At 41.9% G+C, this 21034-nt stretch overlaps 1 protein-coding gene across 1 annotated transcript in view; it reads left to right on the top strand.

Moving 5' to 3' along the window:
• Positions 1-20238, top strand: part of LOC111079925 (cyclin-A2-1) — a 28955-nt gene extending 8717 nt beyond the window's left edge. Inside the window, exon 2 of the mRNA XM_041595389.1 lies at positions 19969-20238. Coding sequence (XP_041451323.1) covers positions 19969-20223 — 255 coding nt within the window. The 3' untranslated portion in view covers positions 20224-20238. The remainder of the gene's footprint in view (positions 1-19968) is intronic.
• The last annotated feature ends 796 nt before the right edge of the window (positions 20239-21034 follow it).

Genomic DNA, 21034 nt, shown 5'->3' with positions numbered 1-21034 from the left:
CGTGTGAAACATAAATTCAACTCCAGCGTGTAGCGATGTGACGTGCTGATTTCTAGCTAATAAAAAAGCGACTGATGATTCCTTTGGAAGAAGTATGGGATGTTTTGCATCGTAAGTTGCCATTGAATTGTCAATGTGTCCTCCTACGCGCATTGTTCCTTGGTCGTCAATAAATGGAGTGTAGCGAATCGGTTTGGATTTTTGAGAAAGTGGTCATCCAGTGCTTAGCTGCTTGTACTCCACTTGGAAGAACTCCATCTGAACGTGTTTGATTATCCTAGAGCGTGCATATTGACGCTCCCATGATGATAAAAACTATGACAGGCCTTCCTTGCAGCGAAGACGGTGTACAAAGCGAAAGCAGTAGCTTATTGTCCGCAAGAGATTTGACCAGGAGGAAGCCTTGTTAATCCTACATTGAAGATCATTTCCTTCATTGGAAATGTGTTGATTAACTTGAGGCTTGACCTTAACTTCCATGTGCGCAGCCTCCTCAGTCGACAGTGCAAACTTTGCCTTAGCAGGTGGCCAAGTGAGCCGTGATTGTGAAAGCCACGGTGGTCCATTCCACCACAGTTGATGGTCTACAAGATCCCTCGGTAAAAGTCCGCGTGATGCACAGTCCGCGGGATTGTCCCCAGTGCGAATGTGTTGCCAGCAACTACGTGGACAAGCATCTAGAATCTTAGCAGTCCGATTGCAAACATAAGTGTTCCAAGTCCGAGGGGGTGATGAGAGCCAATGCAGCACAACTTCTGAGTCAGACCAACATGAGGTACTGGAAATAGGAATAGTTAGTGCTTGCTTAACCAGAGACATCAATTTTGAAAGAAGATGGGCTGCATTTAATTCGAGCCGCGGAATGGATACAGGTTTGATGGGCGCAACACGGGTTTTTGCGGCGATCATTCTGACAACATAGTCCTTATTGAGTTTCACGCGACTGTAAATAACAGCGGCGTATGCATGAGACGACGCATCGGCAAATCCATGCAGCTCCGTTGCTTGAAGTGGTGAGGATATGTAGCGAGATAACTTCTGCTACAAACTGTTGCCAACGTAAGCATAACTGCGGTTGTGGCTCGTTCCATTCGACCGAGCTCAGCCAACTATCTTGAAAGATAACCTTTAGAAATACAGTGGTGGGGGCAAGCAAACCCAGGGGGCAAGCAAAATCCGTTTTGTCAGAGCAGCTGTGGCGTCGGGAATGGTCAGCTTGAAGGAAAGGTTGTCAGCAGCCGGGTCCCAGTGTATTCCAAGAACCTTCACATATTGAGCTGGGCTCTCTTCTTCTAGAGCTTCAAGGGGATACTCAAAAATGTCCTTTGGCGGCGATTGTAGTAGTGGCCAACAGTTTGAACTCCATTTTCGAAGTTTAGATTGAGCTCGGCTCAATAACAAAATCAATTCATCCTTGAGTGCAATGAGTTCGTTGATATTATCGCAGAATGTAGGAATATCCTCCACGTACGCGTCCCTTACCAGCACCGCAGCAGCACTCGGATACAAATCGGCATAATCTTGAGCGATTTGTTTGAGAACTCTAACAGCCAAAAACGGTAAAGAAGCTAAACCATAAGTCACGGCACTAACCATACAGTATATAGATGTGCCAGTTCATACATCGAAAGGGGCGCAAGCTGAGTGTTCTGTCCCGGCTCCCAGCGCTTCGGCTCTGTGAGGCTGAGACACTCGGGTCGGGAGCCAGGCCATTCGGGTCAAGAGCTGGGCCGTTCGGCATGTATGACTCATGTCGGGAAGCGAAAGCAAGCTGAGAATTGCAAATGTATGTGTGTAAACAGACACGACAAAATTTTGTATCAATTCTTATTTTCCGAAACCGTTTTGAGTTGGTTTTGAGTTTCGTTTCCAGGTTACGTAAATGTGTGTGTGCCATGTATTCACACATACTGTGCTTGTGTGTGGGCTCTACAATTGTTGGCCGCTTGAATTGGTTTTTCGTTTTGTTTTGAGGGCTGATGTGATGTAGCGACCTATTCAGGGCCGGATCAACCCTCAACCGGGCCCTGGGCAACCATCAATCTGGGGCCCTCCTTTATTTTGTATTTTTCTCAGTGTCCATTATATTTTGTATTCATTTTTTGGAGTTTTGTTTTTTCAACAAAATTTTTTTGTTATTTCTAGGAGGGCCCTAGGAAACTGCTAATCCGGCCCTGGACCTATTCCCGTCGTAAGACTTCATATTTTCTTGGTGTGTTCTGTCGCTCGACTCGACGCGGGTCGGGTCGAGGCATTGACGAAGCCGTTCATAAAATATTTTTTCGTTTGGTTTTGAAAAGCTGATGTTGCGACGGGCGCGCGGGGTATTTCTTCCATTCTCCTTTCGGCTTGCCTTTGCCTCTGCTTTCGGCTTCGTCAATGCCTCGACCCGCGTCGAGTCGAGTCGAGCGAATAGGTCCAGGGCCGGATTAGCAGTTGCCAAGGGCCCTCCTAGAAATAACAAAAAAATTTTGTTGAAAAAACAAAACTCCAAATAATGAATACAAAATATAATGGACACTGAGAAAAATACAAAATAAAGGAGGGCCCCATTGATGGTTGCCCAGCCGGTTGAGGGTTGATCCGGCCCCATAGGTCGCTACATCACATCAGCCCTCAAAACAAAACGAAAAACCAATTCAAGCGGCCAACAATTGTAGAGCCCACACACAGCACAGTATGTGGATACATGGCACACACACATTTACGTAACCTGGAAACGAAACTCAAAACAAACTCAAAACGGTTTCGGGAAATAAAAATTGATACAAAATTTTGTCGTGTCTGTTTACACACATACATTTTGCAATTCTCAGCTTGCTTTCGCTTCCCGACATGAGTCATACATGCCGAACGGCCCAGCTCCTGACCCGAATGGCCTGGCTCCCGACCCGAGTGTCTCAGCCTCACAGAGCCGAAGCGCTGGGAGCCGGGACAGAACACTCAGCTTGCGCCCCTTTCGATGTATGAACTGGCACATCTATATACTGTATGGTTAGTGGTCACGGTCAGTAGTCCGTAATGATCAAGTGTAGCAGTCTCCTCCTTTCGCCAGACGATACGTTGGTACTGCGTGTGTTCTTCTGAAACTAGGATGCCTCTAAACATTTTCTCAATGTCCGTACAGAACACATAACGATGCTGTCGGAACCGTAAACAGACTCCAAGTAAATCCCTTTGAATAGGTGGTCCAATGTGTAGCCGTGAATTGAGTGAATGTCCCTTGCAGTCCTCCCTAGAGCCATCGAACACAACTCGGCATCTCGTAGTGGTGCTGTCTGGTTTAAATACTGCGTGGTGTGCTAAATAATTGTGACTGGCGAGATCCTCGGCTAAGGTAGTAGGAGGAATCAACAGCTTGCGGCAATGTGGACCCCATCAGCGGAGCGGAATCCTTGAATGGATATTGGACGACGTACACTCCATCGTCTCTGCGGGAATGCGTTTGAGCGATCAGTAGCGGGATCAGTAGCGTCAATGGTAGCGCTACTTGGTTGAACTTGGTCCATGTCCATGAACGATCGGACTAAGGTATCCAGATCCTCGTGAGCGTGATGAGGTAGTGCTTGGGTGTGTTCATCAATACCGAGATGGTAGCTGCCTGTAATGACCCAACCAAAATTAGTATGAAGTGCAATAGGATATGCGAAACCAAACTCTTTGCGTTCTCCAGTGTATATGTTCCAAAGTTGATCAGCTCCTAAAATCAGGTCGATTTCGCCTGGTGTCCCAAATGTAGAGTCTGCTAAGGGTAGATCACAAATCTTTTCCCACATCGGGGTGTTCGACTCAATCCTCTGTGCTGGAATCGAGGATGTTAAAGTACTCATAATCAGACCTGTTACCACCACTGATGCTGTGCTTGTGCGCGAGAGCAGCGTGAACGTGGCGCGACCTCGAGTAACCCCAGCCGGGCTTGCACCTAGACCAACCACTGGTATACGAGCATGCGTACGCGACAACCCTGTCCGTTGAATAAACGACTCGGAGACCATCGTTATCGTCGAACCAGTATCCATCAATATCCTGCAGGTTGTCTTGTTGCCTCAGGAGTCGACTATAGTGTCTAAAATTGTTGGCAATATAGCTTGACTAGTGGCCAATACTCCTCTCTCCAATGTATGATGGCTGACCACGGCAGGATCAGCCTCAGCAGCATGCATGGGCGAGCGCAAGTTTGGGTCAGCGGATGTATTGACAGCAACACTCGGGGTGGTGCGGATCTCTTCTGGATGGACAAAAGTGTGGTGCCTCGACTTGCACAGACGGAATTACAATCCTTTACTTGATGAGATCGACTTAGGCAGTTGAAGCACAAATTACCCTCCATTGCAAACGTGCGACGATCCACAACGTTCATAGCTTTAAATTGAGTGCACACATACAGACTGTGTGGCCCGTGACAATATACGCAACAGATGTAGTTGGCACGTCCACATGATGAGAAACATTTCACGACGTTTGGGAGAATCATGAACTACTTTTAGATCTTGACAGGACTCAAGCGCATCAAACCGGGCGAAGAGAAAGGCGAACAGGTCATTTATGGTCACATTTTCCGTGCACGATTCACTGCACGTAGCACAAGCTACCTTGCATTCAGGGTCTAGTTTTGAGAGCAAAATATGGATAAGCCATACATCGCGGCTGTCGCATTTCAGCGCGTGTAGACCACGTATACTCTCGTCTGCGGTGTCGACTATTTTACGCAACTCGATTATGTTTGAACCTTTGGCAGTTGGCAGCGAAAGAAAGTTTTGAATGAACGACCGCGCAATCAGTGATTTTTTATTATAACGATTTTTTAGCCTCTCCCATGCGTCCTGGTAGTTATCGTCAGTAATGGGAATATGTTTAATCAGAGACAAAGCTTCACCATCTAGATACGACTTTAAATAATGGAACTTTTGACAGTTGGAAAGACTACTCTTCTTGTCGACTGAGCCTAAGAACATATCACTAAACTGACACCAATCTTCGTATCTTCCAGAAAATGTAGGAAGGCGTATTTTCTCGAACTGCAGCTCTAAATTGCTTTGAATTGCGTAACATATATATAAAATATAAGTTTCGGCAAGGAATTTGCTGCCGTTTTGAAAACGGTAAAGTCTTGCGTTTTACGAATGCGGGAGCGCCTGACTTTTTGAAAAGTAAATCACATTTTTTTTGTAAAAGCCTGCCTGATGTTTATTGTCTAGCTATGGGAAGTTAAAGTAATGAAAGAAAAAAAAATTACATGAATACGAATAACATTGACTATGGCTATTACCCTGACCCGATGGGACAAATTTTGATTGGCTGAAACAGCCGCTATGGTCCAAATCACAGACAAGTTGTGGTCAGAGAATAGCGGATAGCGCATAAAGTTAGAAATAAATTAAATTATATTTTTCGTTAACAAGGATTTGAGCTTAGTGGTACCAGTTTCAAAGAAAAACAGATGAAAATATGCATTATAGTATATTTAAAGGCTACGCAACGATTCTTGGTCAGATTAATTAGTAAGACAGAGTTGTAGATGGAGAGGAAAGTAATGCCTAGTCGCCCAGGATGGAACAGCAATGCTAATTGAGAATCGACCTGACCAGAGAGAAGTTTTTGGAGAAAAAGAAATCCATGGCAAATCCATCTACTTTCGAGAGAACTGATATTGATGAGACGCAGCCTACTCTCATAAAAAATATGTCTAGAAGGATCCCAATTAAGTCCATGAAACGCAAAGATGAGGAATTGTTTTTGAACGGACTCGAGCATATCCTTATATGTTTGGTAATGAGACCAGACGCAGAAACCACATTCTAAAATTGGCCGAACAAGAGAAACATAAAGAAGTTTTGTGGTGTAAAGGACAGTGAACTCCTTAGGCCATCTTTTAATAAAACCAGGAGTCCTTGGTTGGCTGTATTCGAAATCACGGATATATGGAAGTCAGTAACTTTGAACCGGCGTTGTAAGGAAATTTTACGGATAGTGTAGTCGAAAAGGTAAGGCTTGCTGCGATGGAATGTCATGACGTTACATTTAGAAATGTTAAGCAGAAGAATGTTTATCAAGCACCAATTAATTACACTACTCGACAAAATCCAACTTTTTTGTTCCTCAAGAATCCAAATCGACTTTTTCTGATAGATGGGACTATAATATTTAAAAAACAATTATGGTTGTCTTTTTATGGCCGAACATTTTTTTAAGAATTTTTGAAAACTGGTATTTTTAAAGCGTTTTTCAGAGGTAGCGCATCATTTTTTCACATAACTCCAGTATCTTACGTCTGGTTGTAAAGAACTTTGCTATTTTGAAAACACTTTGTGATTTTAGCTTACCGTCTGGGAAATAAAGAGAATTGAAATGCAAAAATTATCCTTTTTGTGCGGTATTTTTACGAAATTTTGATTTTAAAAACTTTGGAAAAGTCGAAAAAAAAATTATATCCTACGTCCTCTATTTGTTTGTGTATATGTACATTAATTAGGCGTCGTTTAAGGTATTGCATATTTAAATCTATGGAGAAACTTTGGAGCTAAAAGTCGTTAGCCGAACCTAAAAAATGAAGAAAATACCTTTTGCTTTCAAAAGAAAGATTGGCGGTCCAACTGCCAATTGGGAACAAAGCAAACGAAAAAGGGTGTACAATTCGTTCCTTTGGTATGAAATTTTGTTGACAGTTACTTCTTTGTTATACCCAATATGAGGATACCTGTTCAGCCTGTTGAAAATTCATCATCTTTTATTAGTTTTCTTATTTGTGGACCATCAAATACTCCTTTTTTCACTTCTGCCAGCGAAAGACGTGAAAAGACAGTTTTTAAGTAACTCATCGATTCACCTTCCTTATCCAGTGCCTTAACAAAATTTTTCATTAGTCCCAGCTTAATGTGTAATGGTGGTAAAATAACGTCTTCAAACTTAACGAGAGCTGCATTCTGTATATTGTAATTTTCCAAAGTATGTTCCTTCCGTTTTTGCCAGAGTTTTGTTGAGTAATGCTGTTCTCTAGTTCTACTATCCCATATACACAGGAAGCGTGTAACCAGCTGGCAATCCCGTTAACATGGCTACGACTTTTAAGTCACACGCGACCTTCCACTGGTGTTCTTACTACACTAAGGCACAGACACGTTCTCTTTCGTAGTGACCAGACGTGTTTTTGTTTTGCGCTCCGCATTTTCCTTTTGTTTAACTTAAACAGCCGGTGTTTTTTATCTATAATTTAACTCTCTTACTAACATACATTAAAATCATTCTTTTACCGCGGGTGCATGCCTGTTAATTGTGTAAAAACACAACTTATTTAATAAATTTTGTGCGTCGGTTAGTCGTGTGTTTGTGTTGTTGCTTTCCGAAGTACGCCTCTCATTACATTTAGCCGCTCTTTGTCGTAGTTATTGCCTTCTTTCACTCTCTCTATCACCTAACTCTCAATAACTGTTCTTTCGCTCTCGCTCTTGTAACCTTTTGTGCAGTAACGCTCTCACTTATAAGCTGTTGCTGCAACCACTCTCTCTCTCTTTTTTTCCGATTTCGCTTTAAGCATTGCTCTAAGCATTTGCTCTGCACAGTGGTCTGATTGCTATTTGTTTTGAACTTTTTTTTTCCCGAAGTAAAAAAAAAATAAAAGACATAAATATGGAATTTTCTGTCGTCTGTGCCAAAAAAACCTGCAAGAAGCAGATCACCCATGACCAGCCCAATATCCCCTGCTGGCTTTGCGAAAGCGTAGTGCACGCAAAATGTGTAGGGATCTCGGGCCGTGTAGGAGACGCCATTTCCCAAAACAACGGCCTACATTATAGTTGTGAGGAATGCCGTGCTGTGGAAAACGACATGCGTTCGTTCATGAGGCAGACGCGGAGTGGCTTCAAAGAGCTGATCGTGGGCTTTAAACAGCAGTACGATCGGCTCTTGGCCATGAACACTCAGTTCAGCAGTTTACAGCTGCTGGCTGAGTCTCCGAGGCGCAAGAAGTCTACTCCGCGGGACTTGCAAGTGCCGACTGCCTCATGTCCGCCGGCATCCGAAAAACTTACTCCGACCACTCCCTTAGTGCAGCAGTTGATTACGTTTGCTACTCCAAGGGCAACGATCGCTGCTGGTGATGCAGATTCGGGAGCCGAATGCGTCACTTCGGAGAGTATGCAGATAGAAATGTCTGTAGAGTCCGTGTCCATCGAGTCCGCACCCAACCCCTTAACTATCCCCTCAGTTTTGCTCCCACCAGCTAATAGATGTCCAGGACCACCGGATACTGCCATCACAGGTACTAGGCCTGTGGTGCCAAAACCACTGGTGGGAGTCCCACCAAAGCGACAAGTTTTTGTCTCGCGGCTAGCCCCTGACCTCACATCCAATGATGTGACCGCTTTTATACAAAGAAAAATAAAAGCCGTCGGCTTAAAGGTGGAAAAATTTAACTTTTCTTACGCCAGGGAGATATCTTCCTTCAAGATAAGCGTCTCCCCAACTCAATTTGAAACCATTTGTTCCGCCAAGTTTTGGCCAGAGCATTTGGTGGTTAAAGAGTTTAAGGCTAAGAAAAAGAATAGGCCCCCCATTACTCTTCCTAGCATTCAGATCAGTGCTCCATCTCTATCCTCATCTTCCACCTCTACTTCCACCCATCCAAAAAACTAACTTCCTCTCTTGTAGTTACCTACCAGAATGCTAGAGGCTTGCGTAGTAAGCTCAGCACTCTTTTCCTTGAGAGTCTCGCATTCGCATCCCACGTTATTGTGTTCACCGAGACCTGGTTAAAGCCGGACATCCTTAGTTCCGAAGTTTTGGCAGGTCGGTACACAATTTTTAGAAATGACCGTTCGTCTCGACGTGGAGGTGGGGTCCTTATTGCAGTGGACTCAAATTTCACGTCGGAACATTTCATGGTCCAGGTTCAACAAGACCTGGAATTCCTGTGCGTAAAACTGATTCTCCCAGGCTTTTCCATTTTCATTACTTGCTCGTATATTCCACCTTCCTCGGATATCTTAATATACGAGCATCACCTGACCGCTTTAAAAACTGTTTCTTCCTCGCTATCAGATAAAGACCATATGATAGTTCTTGGTGATTTTAATTTGCCAGGTGCTGTTTGGTCTTCGGTAAACGAGTCTAATAACCTTGTGCCCATGTCACGACATGACTTTATCGACGGCTTGCTAGACCTATCCCTGTTTCAAGTCAACCATGTGAAAAATTCCTTGGGTCGATTGCTTGATCTGTGCTTTGTCTCGGATCCGACCATAGCGTTGTTAACCCGAGCCCTTCCGCTCAGTATACCTGAAGACTCCTACCATCCTACATTCGAAGTGTCAGTCGATATTGGCCCTACTGTATTGGATCGAATGAGTAGGCTATCCGAACGTGTCCGCTGCTTTCGTAAAGCCGAGTTTACGAAGCTTAATAACCTTATTAGGGATTTGGATTGGTCCGCTCTGTACTTGTGCACTGACGTTATGAAAGGCACACACATTTTTTACAATGTACTTGAAACATTTTTTGATTCTTGTGTCCCACTTTCTTGTCCGGTTAGATCTGGAAAGCCTCCTTGGTTTACCAAGGAGTTATCCAGTCTAAAAAATTTAAAATCAAGACTTTATAAAAAATTTCGAGAAGTTGGTTCTCCCTCTTCTCTTTCTCACTATGTAATAGCTCGGTCAAATTTCTCCGTTCTTAACGCTCAATGCTATAAGAACTACCTATCTCGATGCAGGATACGATTTTCACAGGACCCTAAACAGTTTTACAGCTTCGTAAATAGTAAGCGTAGAACGTCCGTACATCCATCCTCGTTATCTTTTCTCAATATGTCAGCAAACAATGATCAGGCAATTGCCGATCTTTTTGCCAAATTTTTCCAAACAACCTATTCTCATGAAAGCTACTCTGGTCAGCCGTATCCATACAGTTTACCAAGGTCGAATGGCATCTTCAGCCCCTTGTTAAATGAAAGCTCACTGCTTCATGATCTTCGACTAGTTAAGCCGGTGTTTTCACCAGGTCCCGACGGAGTTCCCGGCTGTGTACTCAGGTACTGTTCCGACGCTCTGTGTGGACCCTTGCTTAAACTATTCACCCCTATCCATTAACTCTTCATGCTTCCCCCCATCTGGAAGGAATCTTTTATTATTCCGCTCCATAAGAAAGGTAGCAAGTCTGATGCAAATAATTATAGGGGTATATCTAAGTTATCCGCTATTCCTAAAATGTTTGAAAAAATTTTAACTCCGCACTTGCAACATCTCTGCAAATCACTTATATCTTCGTCCCAGCACGGATTTATAAGGCGACGATCAACAACCACAAATTTATTAGAGTTTACCTCTTTTATCATTAAAGGCTTTCAAGGTAATTTGCAGACGGATGTCATTTACACTGAATGGTTCTGTAAACCATTCCCTTTTAGCACAAAAACTTGACCTTTTAGGGTTTCCGCCTAATCTTTTGAGATGGATTTCTAGCTACCTTTGTTCTAGGTCTCAAAGAGTCCTCTTCAAAAACTCCGTCTCTTCACCTGTTAAGGTTACTTCTGGAGTACCACAGGGCAGCCATCTAGGCCCCCTACTATTCACACTCTTTATTAATGATCTGCCTTCAGTATTAACAAACTCTCGAGTACTCATGTATGCGGATGATGTTAAACTTTGTGTCCAGTATAAGGACATTTCATTTCACTCTCGCTTTCAATCCGATCTCAATAACTTTCAATCATGGTGTTGTGCAAATATGTTACACCTAAATGCCTCGAAATGCAAAGTAATGACATTTCATCGCTCCAGCCCCCTATTGGCTCCTTATAGCCTCTGCGGTGGTTCTCTTGAGAGAATTACCTTGGTTGATGATCTTGGTGTTAAATTAGACCCAAAGTTGAAGTTTTCTGAACACATTTCTACCATGGTAAATAAGGCCATGGGTGTGCTTGGGTTTATAAAGAGGTGGTCAAAGGAATTTGACGACCCCTATATAACGAAGACTCTCTATATCTCGCTTGTTCGTCCGATTTTAGAATACGGCTCTTGTGTATGGTGCCCCCAGTACAAAGTACACCAGGACCGTATAGAATCAGTCCAGAAAAACTTTTTACTTTTTGCTCTGCGTGGCCTTAACTGGGATGCGGGTGTGAGACTGCCATCTTATCCTCGTAGATTACTTTTAATAAACCTTCCAACCTTAGTTAGTCGTAGAAAAATGCTTGGTGTGATTTTTATGCACAACCTGATCAAGGGTGATGTAGATAGCCCTGACTTGTTGAGCCGCATAAACTTTACGATTCCTATTAGATCTACTAGAAACTTCATTCCTCTTTTCCTTCCGCTTTGTAGATCGAATTATTCCTTACACGAACCATTTAGGGTACTTTGCTCGGACTTCAATTCCCTTTACCACATAATATCAACTACTAATTCCCTTCCTCTTCTTAAATCACTAATACTAACATACCTTTCCCGTAATTAGTTATATTTTTTAGCTATCTTTGCATGCTTAGCTCTTTGAGTTGTGTTTAGCTCTAATTTTCCTCGAATTTTAGTCTAACACCTATCTTTCCTGCATGCTCGCGATCGGTTCGGTAACACGCGTCGCGCGTCATGCGGCAGCGCCCCTCGGTCGGTTGGGCGGGAGGAGGGCTGCGTTTCTGCCTGGGTTCCGCGCGTAACAGGCTTCGGCTTGGTGTCGCATGGGCCACTTGATGGTGCAGTCATTGCATATCAACGTCCAGACACTATAGGCACAGAGTTATATATCCATGACATGATTAGGTAGACGCGACAAGATCTAATTTGTGTGGAACTGCACTTGTGAGGATATAAAGGAAACATTTGACCTGAACAGGTATCCTACCTCAGATAACGAAAAAAGTAACTGTCAACAACATTTTATCCCAAAGGAACCCGTTCAGGTACCAAATGTATAACACTTTTTCGTTTGCTTTGTTCCCAATTGGCAGTTGGGCCCGCAACCTTCGAAAAGGTATTTTTTGTTATTTTGTTATACCCGTACTCAAAAAAGAGTTAAGGGGTATATTAGATTTGTGGTAAAAGTGGATGTGTTTAACGCAAAGAAGGAAACGTTTCCGACCCTATAAAGTATATATATTCTTGATCAGCATCAATAGCCGAGTCGATAGAGCCATGTCTGTCTGTCCGTCGTGTTTGACGCCTGGATCTCAGAGACTATAAAAGCTAGAGGAACCAAATTTTGTTTCCAGACTCATGTGATATTTCGCCCCGCCCCCACAAAGGATGAAAATCTGTGGCAGCCACAATTTTAAATATACGATAAAACTAAAAACGCAGTATCATAGAGAATGATCATATCTACCAGATTGCCGAATCTGAATCAGATCGGATCATAATTATAGCCAGAATGAAGAAATTTTCAGTTGCTTCCCCTGCCCCGTCCTGCAAACGATAACGCAATTCATTTTCCTTCTCGCTCGCAACCTCTAGCGGAGGAGATGTAGAATATGAATGGTACATCTATAATCTACATGTTAGATGTAAAATATACATTGTAGATGTAGATAACAGATGTAGCAAAAAAATGTAAAATGTAACATTTTTTTTTTCTAAAATTCTAAAAAATCATAAGCTCAAAAATGTATATACTGACTGAGTACGGGTATAAGTAGAGTCGCGTCCTCAGAAGCGACTCACACGTTCTCTCTCGTTTTTTTTAATATATTAAAAAACTTCATTTTTATGAAATTCTGGACCTAAAGAAACAATAGTTAATATTAATAGAAATTTTCTTAATTTTTTTCTTAATTCATCTTCAAAATCCTCAAAAGTTTGATGTGGGCCTTCAATTTCACATAATAAGAGGATTAAAAAATCGATGGGAAGGGCAAGGTCTTTATGCTTGCTGCTTGAATCAACAAAAATACGTTGTACTCTTGAGCTTTTGCTAGAGTTGATGCTTGTTGTTTTTAGCTCCTTCTTCTTTCTTTGCTCTTTAAATATAAAACATGTTTTAAAACATGAAAGTTTTTATTTAATCTCCACTTAAAAAAATCAAAAATAGCATTTTCTTGGTTGGATTTGTCTTTTTCTTGCGCCATACATCAAACAGCTCCGGGTTTAAAAACTCGAAGTCCCTTGCAAAAAATTAATTTGCGCAGATAGTTCGGAAAAGTGAGCTTTGAGACAAACTGCATTTAAATCAAAATTAATGGCTCTAGAATATACAATTGGACGTACACTTATGGACACTTATGGTCGTTTTATATGTCTCCACGAACTTGAAATATATTTCCAAGAAATTTGCTTTGAAAACGTTTATTAATTTTACAAAATATTAATAGAACACGCACAACTAAAAAATATTAGTACAACCATTTCATAGTAAAAAGCCGTGTGATTGCTATCCCTTTTAAATTTCACAAAAATAATTTTTGGCGTTTAAATACACTACTCGACAAAATTGAACGTGCGAGCGAGAAGGAAAATGAATTGCGTTATCGTTTGCTGGAGGAGGCAGGGGAAGCAACTGAAAATCTTCATTCCGGCTATAGATATGGGTATTCTCTACGATAATGCGTTTTTAGTTTTATCGTATCTTTAAAAATGTGCCTGCCACAGATTTTCGTCCTTTGTGTGGGCGGAAGGGGGCGGGGCGAAATTTTGAAATACATTTGTAGCAGTGGGATATCACATGAGTCTGGAAACCAAATTTGGTTGCCCTAGCTCTTATATTCTCTGAGATCTAGGCGCTCATCGAGACGGACAGACAGGCAGACGGACGGACAGACAAGGCTATATCGACTCGGCTATTGATGCTGATCAAGAATATATATACTTTATGGGGTCGGAAACGTGTCCTCTGCGTTACACACATCCACTTTTACCACAAATCTTAACTTAACCCCTTAACTCTTTTATGAGTACGGGTATAAAAAAACATAATAAAAACATAATAAAAACATAATAAAAACATAATAATAAAAACATAACATAAAAATTTTTAAATCCTGAAATCTATCAGAAATAGTCATTTTGACCCACGCCGGAAGAAAAAGTTAAATTTTGTCCAGTAGAGTTATCTTGTCGCTTTTAGTAGTTTTTGCATTCGTGCATTTGAAATGTACTCTCAAGTCGACGCTGTGTATTCTGACTTTGCCAAGGCCTTTGATAGAGTTTCGCACAGTGCCCTGATAGCCGAGCTATATCAGATAGAGATTCATTCCTGCCTGCTTGGTTGGTTCAGTTCATATCTTGAGCGACGGGAGTATTTGGTTTTGATGAATGGAAAGCATTCGGACCCATATGGGGCTACTTTGGGCCTTCCACAGGGAAGTGCACTTGGTCCTCTGCTGTTCTTAATATTTATCAATAACATATGTCTCAGCATTTAAAACACCAAGTATCTGCTCTTTGCTGATGATTTAAAAATTTCCCGTTCTGTCAAAATCGTAGCTGACAGTATCCTGCTGCAGCGAGATCTGGATGGGGTTGCTCGCTGGTGCAGACTCAACTCGCTCCCTCTCAACACTAGCAAATGTTATTCTGTCGCTTTTAGCAAGTATGTCGCTATTAAATCAGACGGAGATACTTGACCTAGGGGTCTCTAAATTTCTTTTTATCGAGCATTTGAATTTAATTTTTCCAAAAGCTCAGGGCCGTATACGAGGCTTTGTCTGTACTCGTTCCTTGTTCGCTCGCGTCTTGAGTACGCTTCCGTTCTTTGGAACCCCACTGGTGTCGTTCAGAGTCTGCAAAGAATGTTTCTGAAGTTTGCACTCGAACCCTTGCACTTTACTGTCCCTTTGCCGTCGTATGAGCATAGATGCTGCCCTGTGCACCACTTCTCTATTGAGAATCGTAGGACAATTGCGGCACAGATCTTTCTCTATGATCTTATAATGGGGAACATCGATTGACCGGACGTGCTGTGCAGTATTGGCTTCAGCTTAAGCTCATATTGCTATGGCAGAGGCAACCAAATTATGACCACAAAAATTGTTGGTTAAACGTTCAGCACAATGATGAACATATGTATTGGAAATGTGAGAATATTAATGCAATGACAGGTATACAATATTAATATAAATTTGGCTAATTTCTCAAGACTGCAATTTTTTTTTTGTATCAATAATTTTTTCTTTTGATACGCCTACTCGAAAAGTTAATTTTATAAGGTTTATTAGATTGATGGTCGAAGTTGGTGGTGTAACGCACAGAAGGAAACTTTTTTTTATGTCTGGACGTTGATATGCAATGACTGCACCATCAAGTGGCCCATGCGACACCAAGCCGAAGCCTGTTACGCGCGGAACCCAGGCAGAAACGCAGCCCTCCTCCCGCCCAACCGACCGAGGGGCGCTGCCGCATGACGCGCGACGCGTGTTACCGAACCGATCGCGAGCATGCAGGAAAGATAGGTGTTAGACTAAAATTCGAGGAAAATTAGAGCTAAACACAACTCAAAGAGCTAAGCATGCAAAGATAGCTAAAAAATATAACTAATTACGGGAAAGGTATGTTAGTATTAGTGATTTAAGAAGAGGAAGGGAATTAGTAGTTGATATTATGTGGTAAAGGGAATTGAAGTCCGAGCAAAGTACCCTAAATGGTTCGTGTAAGGAATAATTCGATCTACAAAGCGGAAGGAAAAGAGGAATGAAGTTTCTAGTAGATCTAACAGGAATCGTTAAGTGTATGCGGCTCAACAAGTCAGGGCTATCTACGTCACCCTTGATCAGGTTGTGCATAAAAATCAAACCAAGCATTTTTCTACGACTAACTAAGGTTGGAAGGCTTATTAAAAGCAATCTACGAGGATAAGATGGCAGTCTCACACCTGCATCCCAGTTAAGGCCACACAGAGCAAAAAGTAAAAAGTTTTTCTGGACTGATTCTATACGGTCCTGGTGTACTTTGTGGGGGCACCATACACAAGAGCCGTACTCTAAAATCGGACGAACAAGGGAGATGTAGAGAGTCTTCGTTATATAGCGGTCGTCTAATTCCTTTGACCACCTCTTTATAAACCCAAGCACACCCATGGCCTTATTTACCATGGTAGAAATGTGTTCAGAAAACTTCAACTTTGGGTCTAGTTTAACACCAAGATCATCAACCAAGGTAATTCTCTCAAGAGAACCACCGCAGAGGCTATAAGGAGCCAAAAGGGGGCTGGAGCGATGAAATGTCATTACTTTGCATTTCGAGGCATTTAGGTGTAACATATTTGCACAACACCATGATTGAGAGTATTGAGATTGGATTGCAAGCGAGAGTGAAATGAAATGTCCTTATACTGGACACAAAGTTTAACTTCATCCGCATACACGAGTACTCGAGAGTTTGTTAATACTGATGGCAGATCATTAATAAAGAGTGTGAATAGTAGGGGGCCTAGATGGCTGCCCTGTGGTACTCCAGAAGTAACCTTAACAGGTGAAGAGAAGGAGTTTTTGAAGAGGACTCTTTGAGACCTATGAAGAAGGTAGCTAGAAATCCATCTCAAAAGATTAGGCGGAAACCCTAAAAGGTCAAGTTTGTGTGGTAAAAGGGAATGGTTTACAGAATCGAATGCTTTACTAAAATCAGTGTAAAAGACATCCGTCTGCAAGTTACCTTGAAAGCCTTTAATGATAAAAGAGGTAAACTCTAATAAATTTGTGGTTGTTGATCGTCGCCTTATAAATCCGTGCTGGGACGGAGATATAAGTGATTTGCAGAGATGTTGCAAGTGCGGAGTTAAAAGTTTTTCAAACATTTTAGGAATAGCGGATAACTTAGATATACCTCTATAATTATTTGCATCAGACTTGCTACCTTTCTTATGGAGCGGAATAATAAAAGATTCCTTCCAGATGGGGAAGATGGGAAGCATGAAGAGTTAATGGATAGGGTGAATAGTTTAAGCAAGGGTCCACACAGAGCGTCGGCACAGTACCTAAGTACACAGCCGGGAACTCCGTCGGGACCAGAGTAGCTTTCATGAGAATAGGTTGTTTGGAAAAATTTGGAAAAAAGATCGGCAATTGCCTGATCATTGTTTGCTGACATATTGAGAAAAGATAACGAGGATGGATGTGCGGACGTTCTACGCTTACTATTTACGAAGCTGTAAAACTGTTTAGGGTCCTGTGAAAATCGTATCCTGCATCGAGATAGGTAGTTTTTATAGCATTGAGCGTTAAGAACGGATAAATTTGACCGAGCTATTACATAGTGAGGAGGGAGAACCAACTACTCGAAATTTTTTATAAAGTCTTGATTTTAAATTTTTTAGACTGGATAACTCTTTGGTAAACCAAGGAGGCTTTCCAGATCTAACCGGACAATAAAGTGGGACACAAGAATAAAAAAATGTGTCAAGTACATTGTAAAAAATGTTTGTGCCTTTCATAACGTCAGTGCACAAGTACAGAGCGGACCAATCAAAATCCCTAATAAGGTTATTAAGCTTCGTAAACTCGGCTTTACGAAAGCAGCGGACACGTTCAGATAGCCTATCCATTCGATCCAATACAGTAGGGCCACTTCGAATGTAGGATGGTAGGAGTCTTCAGGTATACTGAGCGGAAGGGCTCGGGTTAACAACGCTGTGGTCGGATCCGAGACAAAGCACAGATCAAGCAATCGACCCAAGGTATTTTTCACATGGTTGACTTGAGACAGGGATAGGTCTAGCAAGCCGTCGATAAAGTCATGTCGTGAAATGGGCACAAGGTTATTAGACTCGTTTACCGAAGACCAAACAGTACCTGGCAAATTGAAATCACCAAGAACTATCATATGGTCTTTATCTGATGGCGAGGAAGAAACAGGTTTTAAAGCGGACAGGTGATGCTCGTATATTAAGATATCCGAGGAAGGTGGAATATACGAGCAAGTAATGTAAATGGAAAAGCCTGGGAGAATCAGTTTTACGCACAGGAATTCCAGGTTTTGTTGAACCTGGACCATGAAATGTTCCGACGTGAAGTTTGAGTCCACTGCAATAAGGACCCCACCTCCACGTCGAGACGAACGGTCATTTCTAAAAATTGTGTTCCGACCTGCCAAAACTTCGGAACTAAGGATGTCCGGCTTTAACCAGGTCTCGGTAAACACAATAACGTGGGACGAGAATGCGAGACTCTCAAGGAAAAGAGTGCTGAGCTTACTACGCAAGCCTCTAGCATTCTGGTAAGTAACTACAAGAGAGGAAGTTAGTTTTTTGGATGGGTGGAAGTAGAGGTGAAAGATGAGGATGGAGATGGAGCACTGTTCTGAATGCTAGGAAGAGTAATGGGGGGCCTATTCTTATTCTTAGCCTTAAACTCTTTAACCACCAAATGCTCCGGCCAAAACTTGGCGGAACAAATGGTTTCAAATTGAGTTGAGGAGACGCTTATCTTGAAGGAAGATATCTCCCTGGCGTAAGAAAAGTTAAATTTTTCCACCTTTAAGCCGACGGCTTTTATATTGCTTTGTATAAAAGCGGTCACATCATTAGATGTGTGGTCAGGGGTTAGCCGCGAGACAAAAACTTGTCGCTTTGGTGGGACTCCTACCAGTGGTTTTGGCACCACAGGCCTAGTACCTGTGATGGCAGTATCCGGTGGTCCTGGACATCTATTAGCTGGTGGGAGCGAAACTGAGGGGATAGTCCCGCGGAGTAGACTTCTTGCGCCTCGGAGACTCAGCCAGGAGCTGTAAACTGCTGAACTGAGTGTTCATGGCCAAGAGCCGATCATATTGCTGTTTAAAGCCTACGATCAGCTCTTTGAAGCCACTCCGCGTCTGCCTCATGAACGAACGCATGTCGTTTTCCACAGCACGGCATTCCTCACAACTATAATGTAGGCCGTTGTTTTGGGAAATGGCGTCTCCTACACGGCCCGAGATCCCTACACATTTTGAGTTCAAAACAAATAGCAATCAGACCACTGTGCAGAGCAAATGCTTAGAGCAATGCTTAAAGCGAAATCGGTAAAAGATGAGAGAGGAGAGTGGTTGCAGCAACAGCTTATAGGTGAGAGCGTTACTGCACAAAAAGTTACAAGAGCGAGAGCGAAAGAACAGTTATTGAGAGTTAGGTGATAGAGAGTGATAGACGGCAATAACTACGACAAAGAGCGGCTAAATGTAATGAGAGGGCGTACTTACGAAAAGCAACAACACAAACACACGACTAACCGACGCACAAAATTAATTAAATAAGTTGTGTTTTTACACAATTATCAGGCATGCACCCGCGGTAAAAGTATGATTTTAATGTAAGTTAGTTAGAGAGTTAAATTATAGATAAAAAACACCGGCTGTTTAAGTTAAACAAAAGGAAAATGCGGAGCGCAAAACAAAAACACGTCTGGTCACTACGAAAGAGAACGAACGAACCACCCATAAAGTATATATAAATTCTTGACCACCATCAGTAGCCGAGTCAATATAGCCATGCCTGTCTGTTCGTCCGTCTTGTTGAGCGCCTAGTTCTTAGAGACTATAGGAGCCTTCCGCCCCAACAAAGGACTTCGTTTTTTTCGTCGTCGTTTTCGAATCTTACGTCGCTTTCGTCGTTGCTAACTTTTTCTGTTCGTTGTTCTCTTGTGATGGGATCATCGTCGCTCGTCGTTGTCTAGGGCTGGGATCATCGTAGCTTCTCGTCATTACGGCTATCGTCGTTGTTGCTGCAGGCTTGGGTACACCCAACCCACATCTATCATATTGCCGAATGTGCTGTGCTCTAGCGGTGCTGCGCTACTGATTCTCATTTGCTCACACAATCTGCCTTGCCTCGTGCGACCTCTAGCGGAGAACGAGTTAGAACGGCGTGTAGGTGTGAGAAGTGATGTAGATGTAGATACACCTAGGACACTGTTTTCGACTTGGATTTTTTAAACTCATAACTCTTATTTGTAATGTCTGTTCTGAATAAATTTAAAGTATAAATGGCGAACAAAAAATACTCGCGAATCTATGTATCTAATAAAATTATATAAAAAGAATCACTGCAAATATTATTATAATAATTGTATTCATTTAGGTATGTGCCGAAGAGAAATGCCAGGAGGAGGTCGTATTACTGGCATTGAATTACATGGATCGCTTTCTTTCAACTAAATCAGTACGCAAGACCCACCTTCAAATTTTAGCAGCTGCCTGTCTTTTACTAGCTTCAAAACTTCGGGAACCCAGCTGTCGTGCACTTTCAGTGGAATTACTGGTCGTTTATACGGACAACAGCATATACAAGGATGATTTAATTGTAAGCTATTTTCATATTTTAAAATATTTTTAAAATAAATATGATTACGTGCAAAGCATTAAGCCGAAGCTTGTTACACACGGATCGCCGCCCAACCTAACGAGCGGCAATGGTATAAGGATCGATGTATGCAAATAAAACGATATAATCGTGTAAATTCAGGATAGGGTAGGATTAGACTTATAAAATCGGATATTTGTACCCGGTACGCAGAGAGGTATATTAGATTCGAGTGAATCTATATAACAGCAAGAAATAAGTGTCTCTGCACCCATAAAGTAAATATGTATGTATTCTTGATCGGCATCAATAGCCGAGTCGATGTAGCCGTGTCCGTATGTCCTTATGAGAGTCGATATCTTAGAGAGTCTGTCTGTCCGTCCAGATGAGTGCCTAGTTCTCAAAGACTATAAGAAGCGACTTTAAGCTATTTTCAATATTAGTGATGTATTGATTACACTACTCCACAAAATCTAACTTTTTTTCCTAAAGGATCCAAACCGATTTTTTCTGATAGATATGTGAGTTAATTTTTTTTAAAGAATTATGGTTTTTTTTCTATTGCAGAACTTTTTTTTAATTCTGGTATTTTTTTGTAAAGCTTTTTTCAGATGTAGCGCTTCTTTTTTTCACATAACTCTAATATCTTACGTCTGGTTGTAAAGAACTTTGCTATTTTGAAAAGATAATTAAAACAGCTACAAGGTAGGCCCAAACACTTTGTGGTTTTAGCTTAGCGTCTGGGAAATATAAAGAATTGAAATGTAAAAATTATGAATTTTGTATTTTTAACGAATTTTGACTTTAAAAACTCGGGAAAAGTCGAAAAAAAGTATATCCTGTG

The sequence above is a fragment of the Drosophila obscura genome, unplaced genomic scaffold (assembly GCF_018151105.1).
Source record: "Drosophila obscura isolate BZ-5 IFL unplaced genomic scaffold, ASM1815110v1 contig_58, whole genome shotgun sequence".
Taxonomy (NCBI): Eukaryota; Metazoa; Arthropoda; class Insecta; order Diptera; family Drosophilidae; genus Drosophila; species Drosophila obscura.
This window is presented reverse-complemented; position numbering and strand designations above follow the sequence as displayed.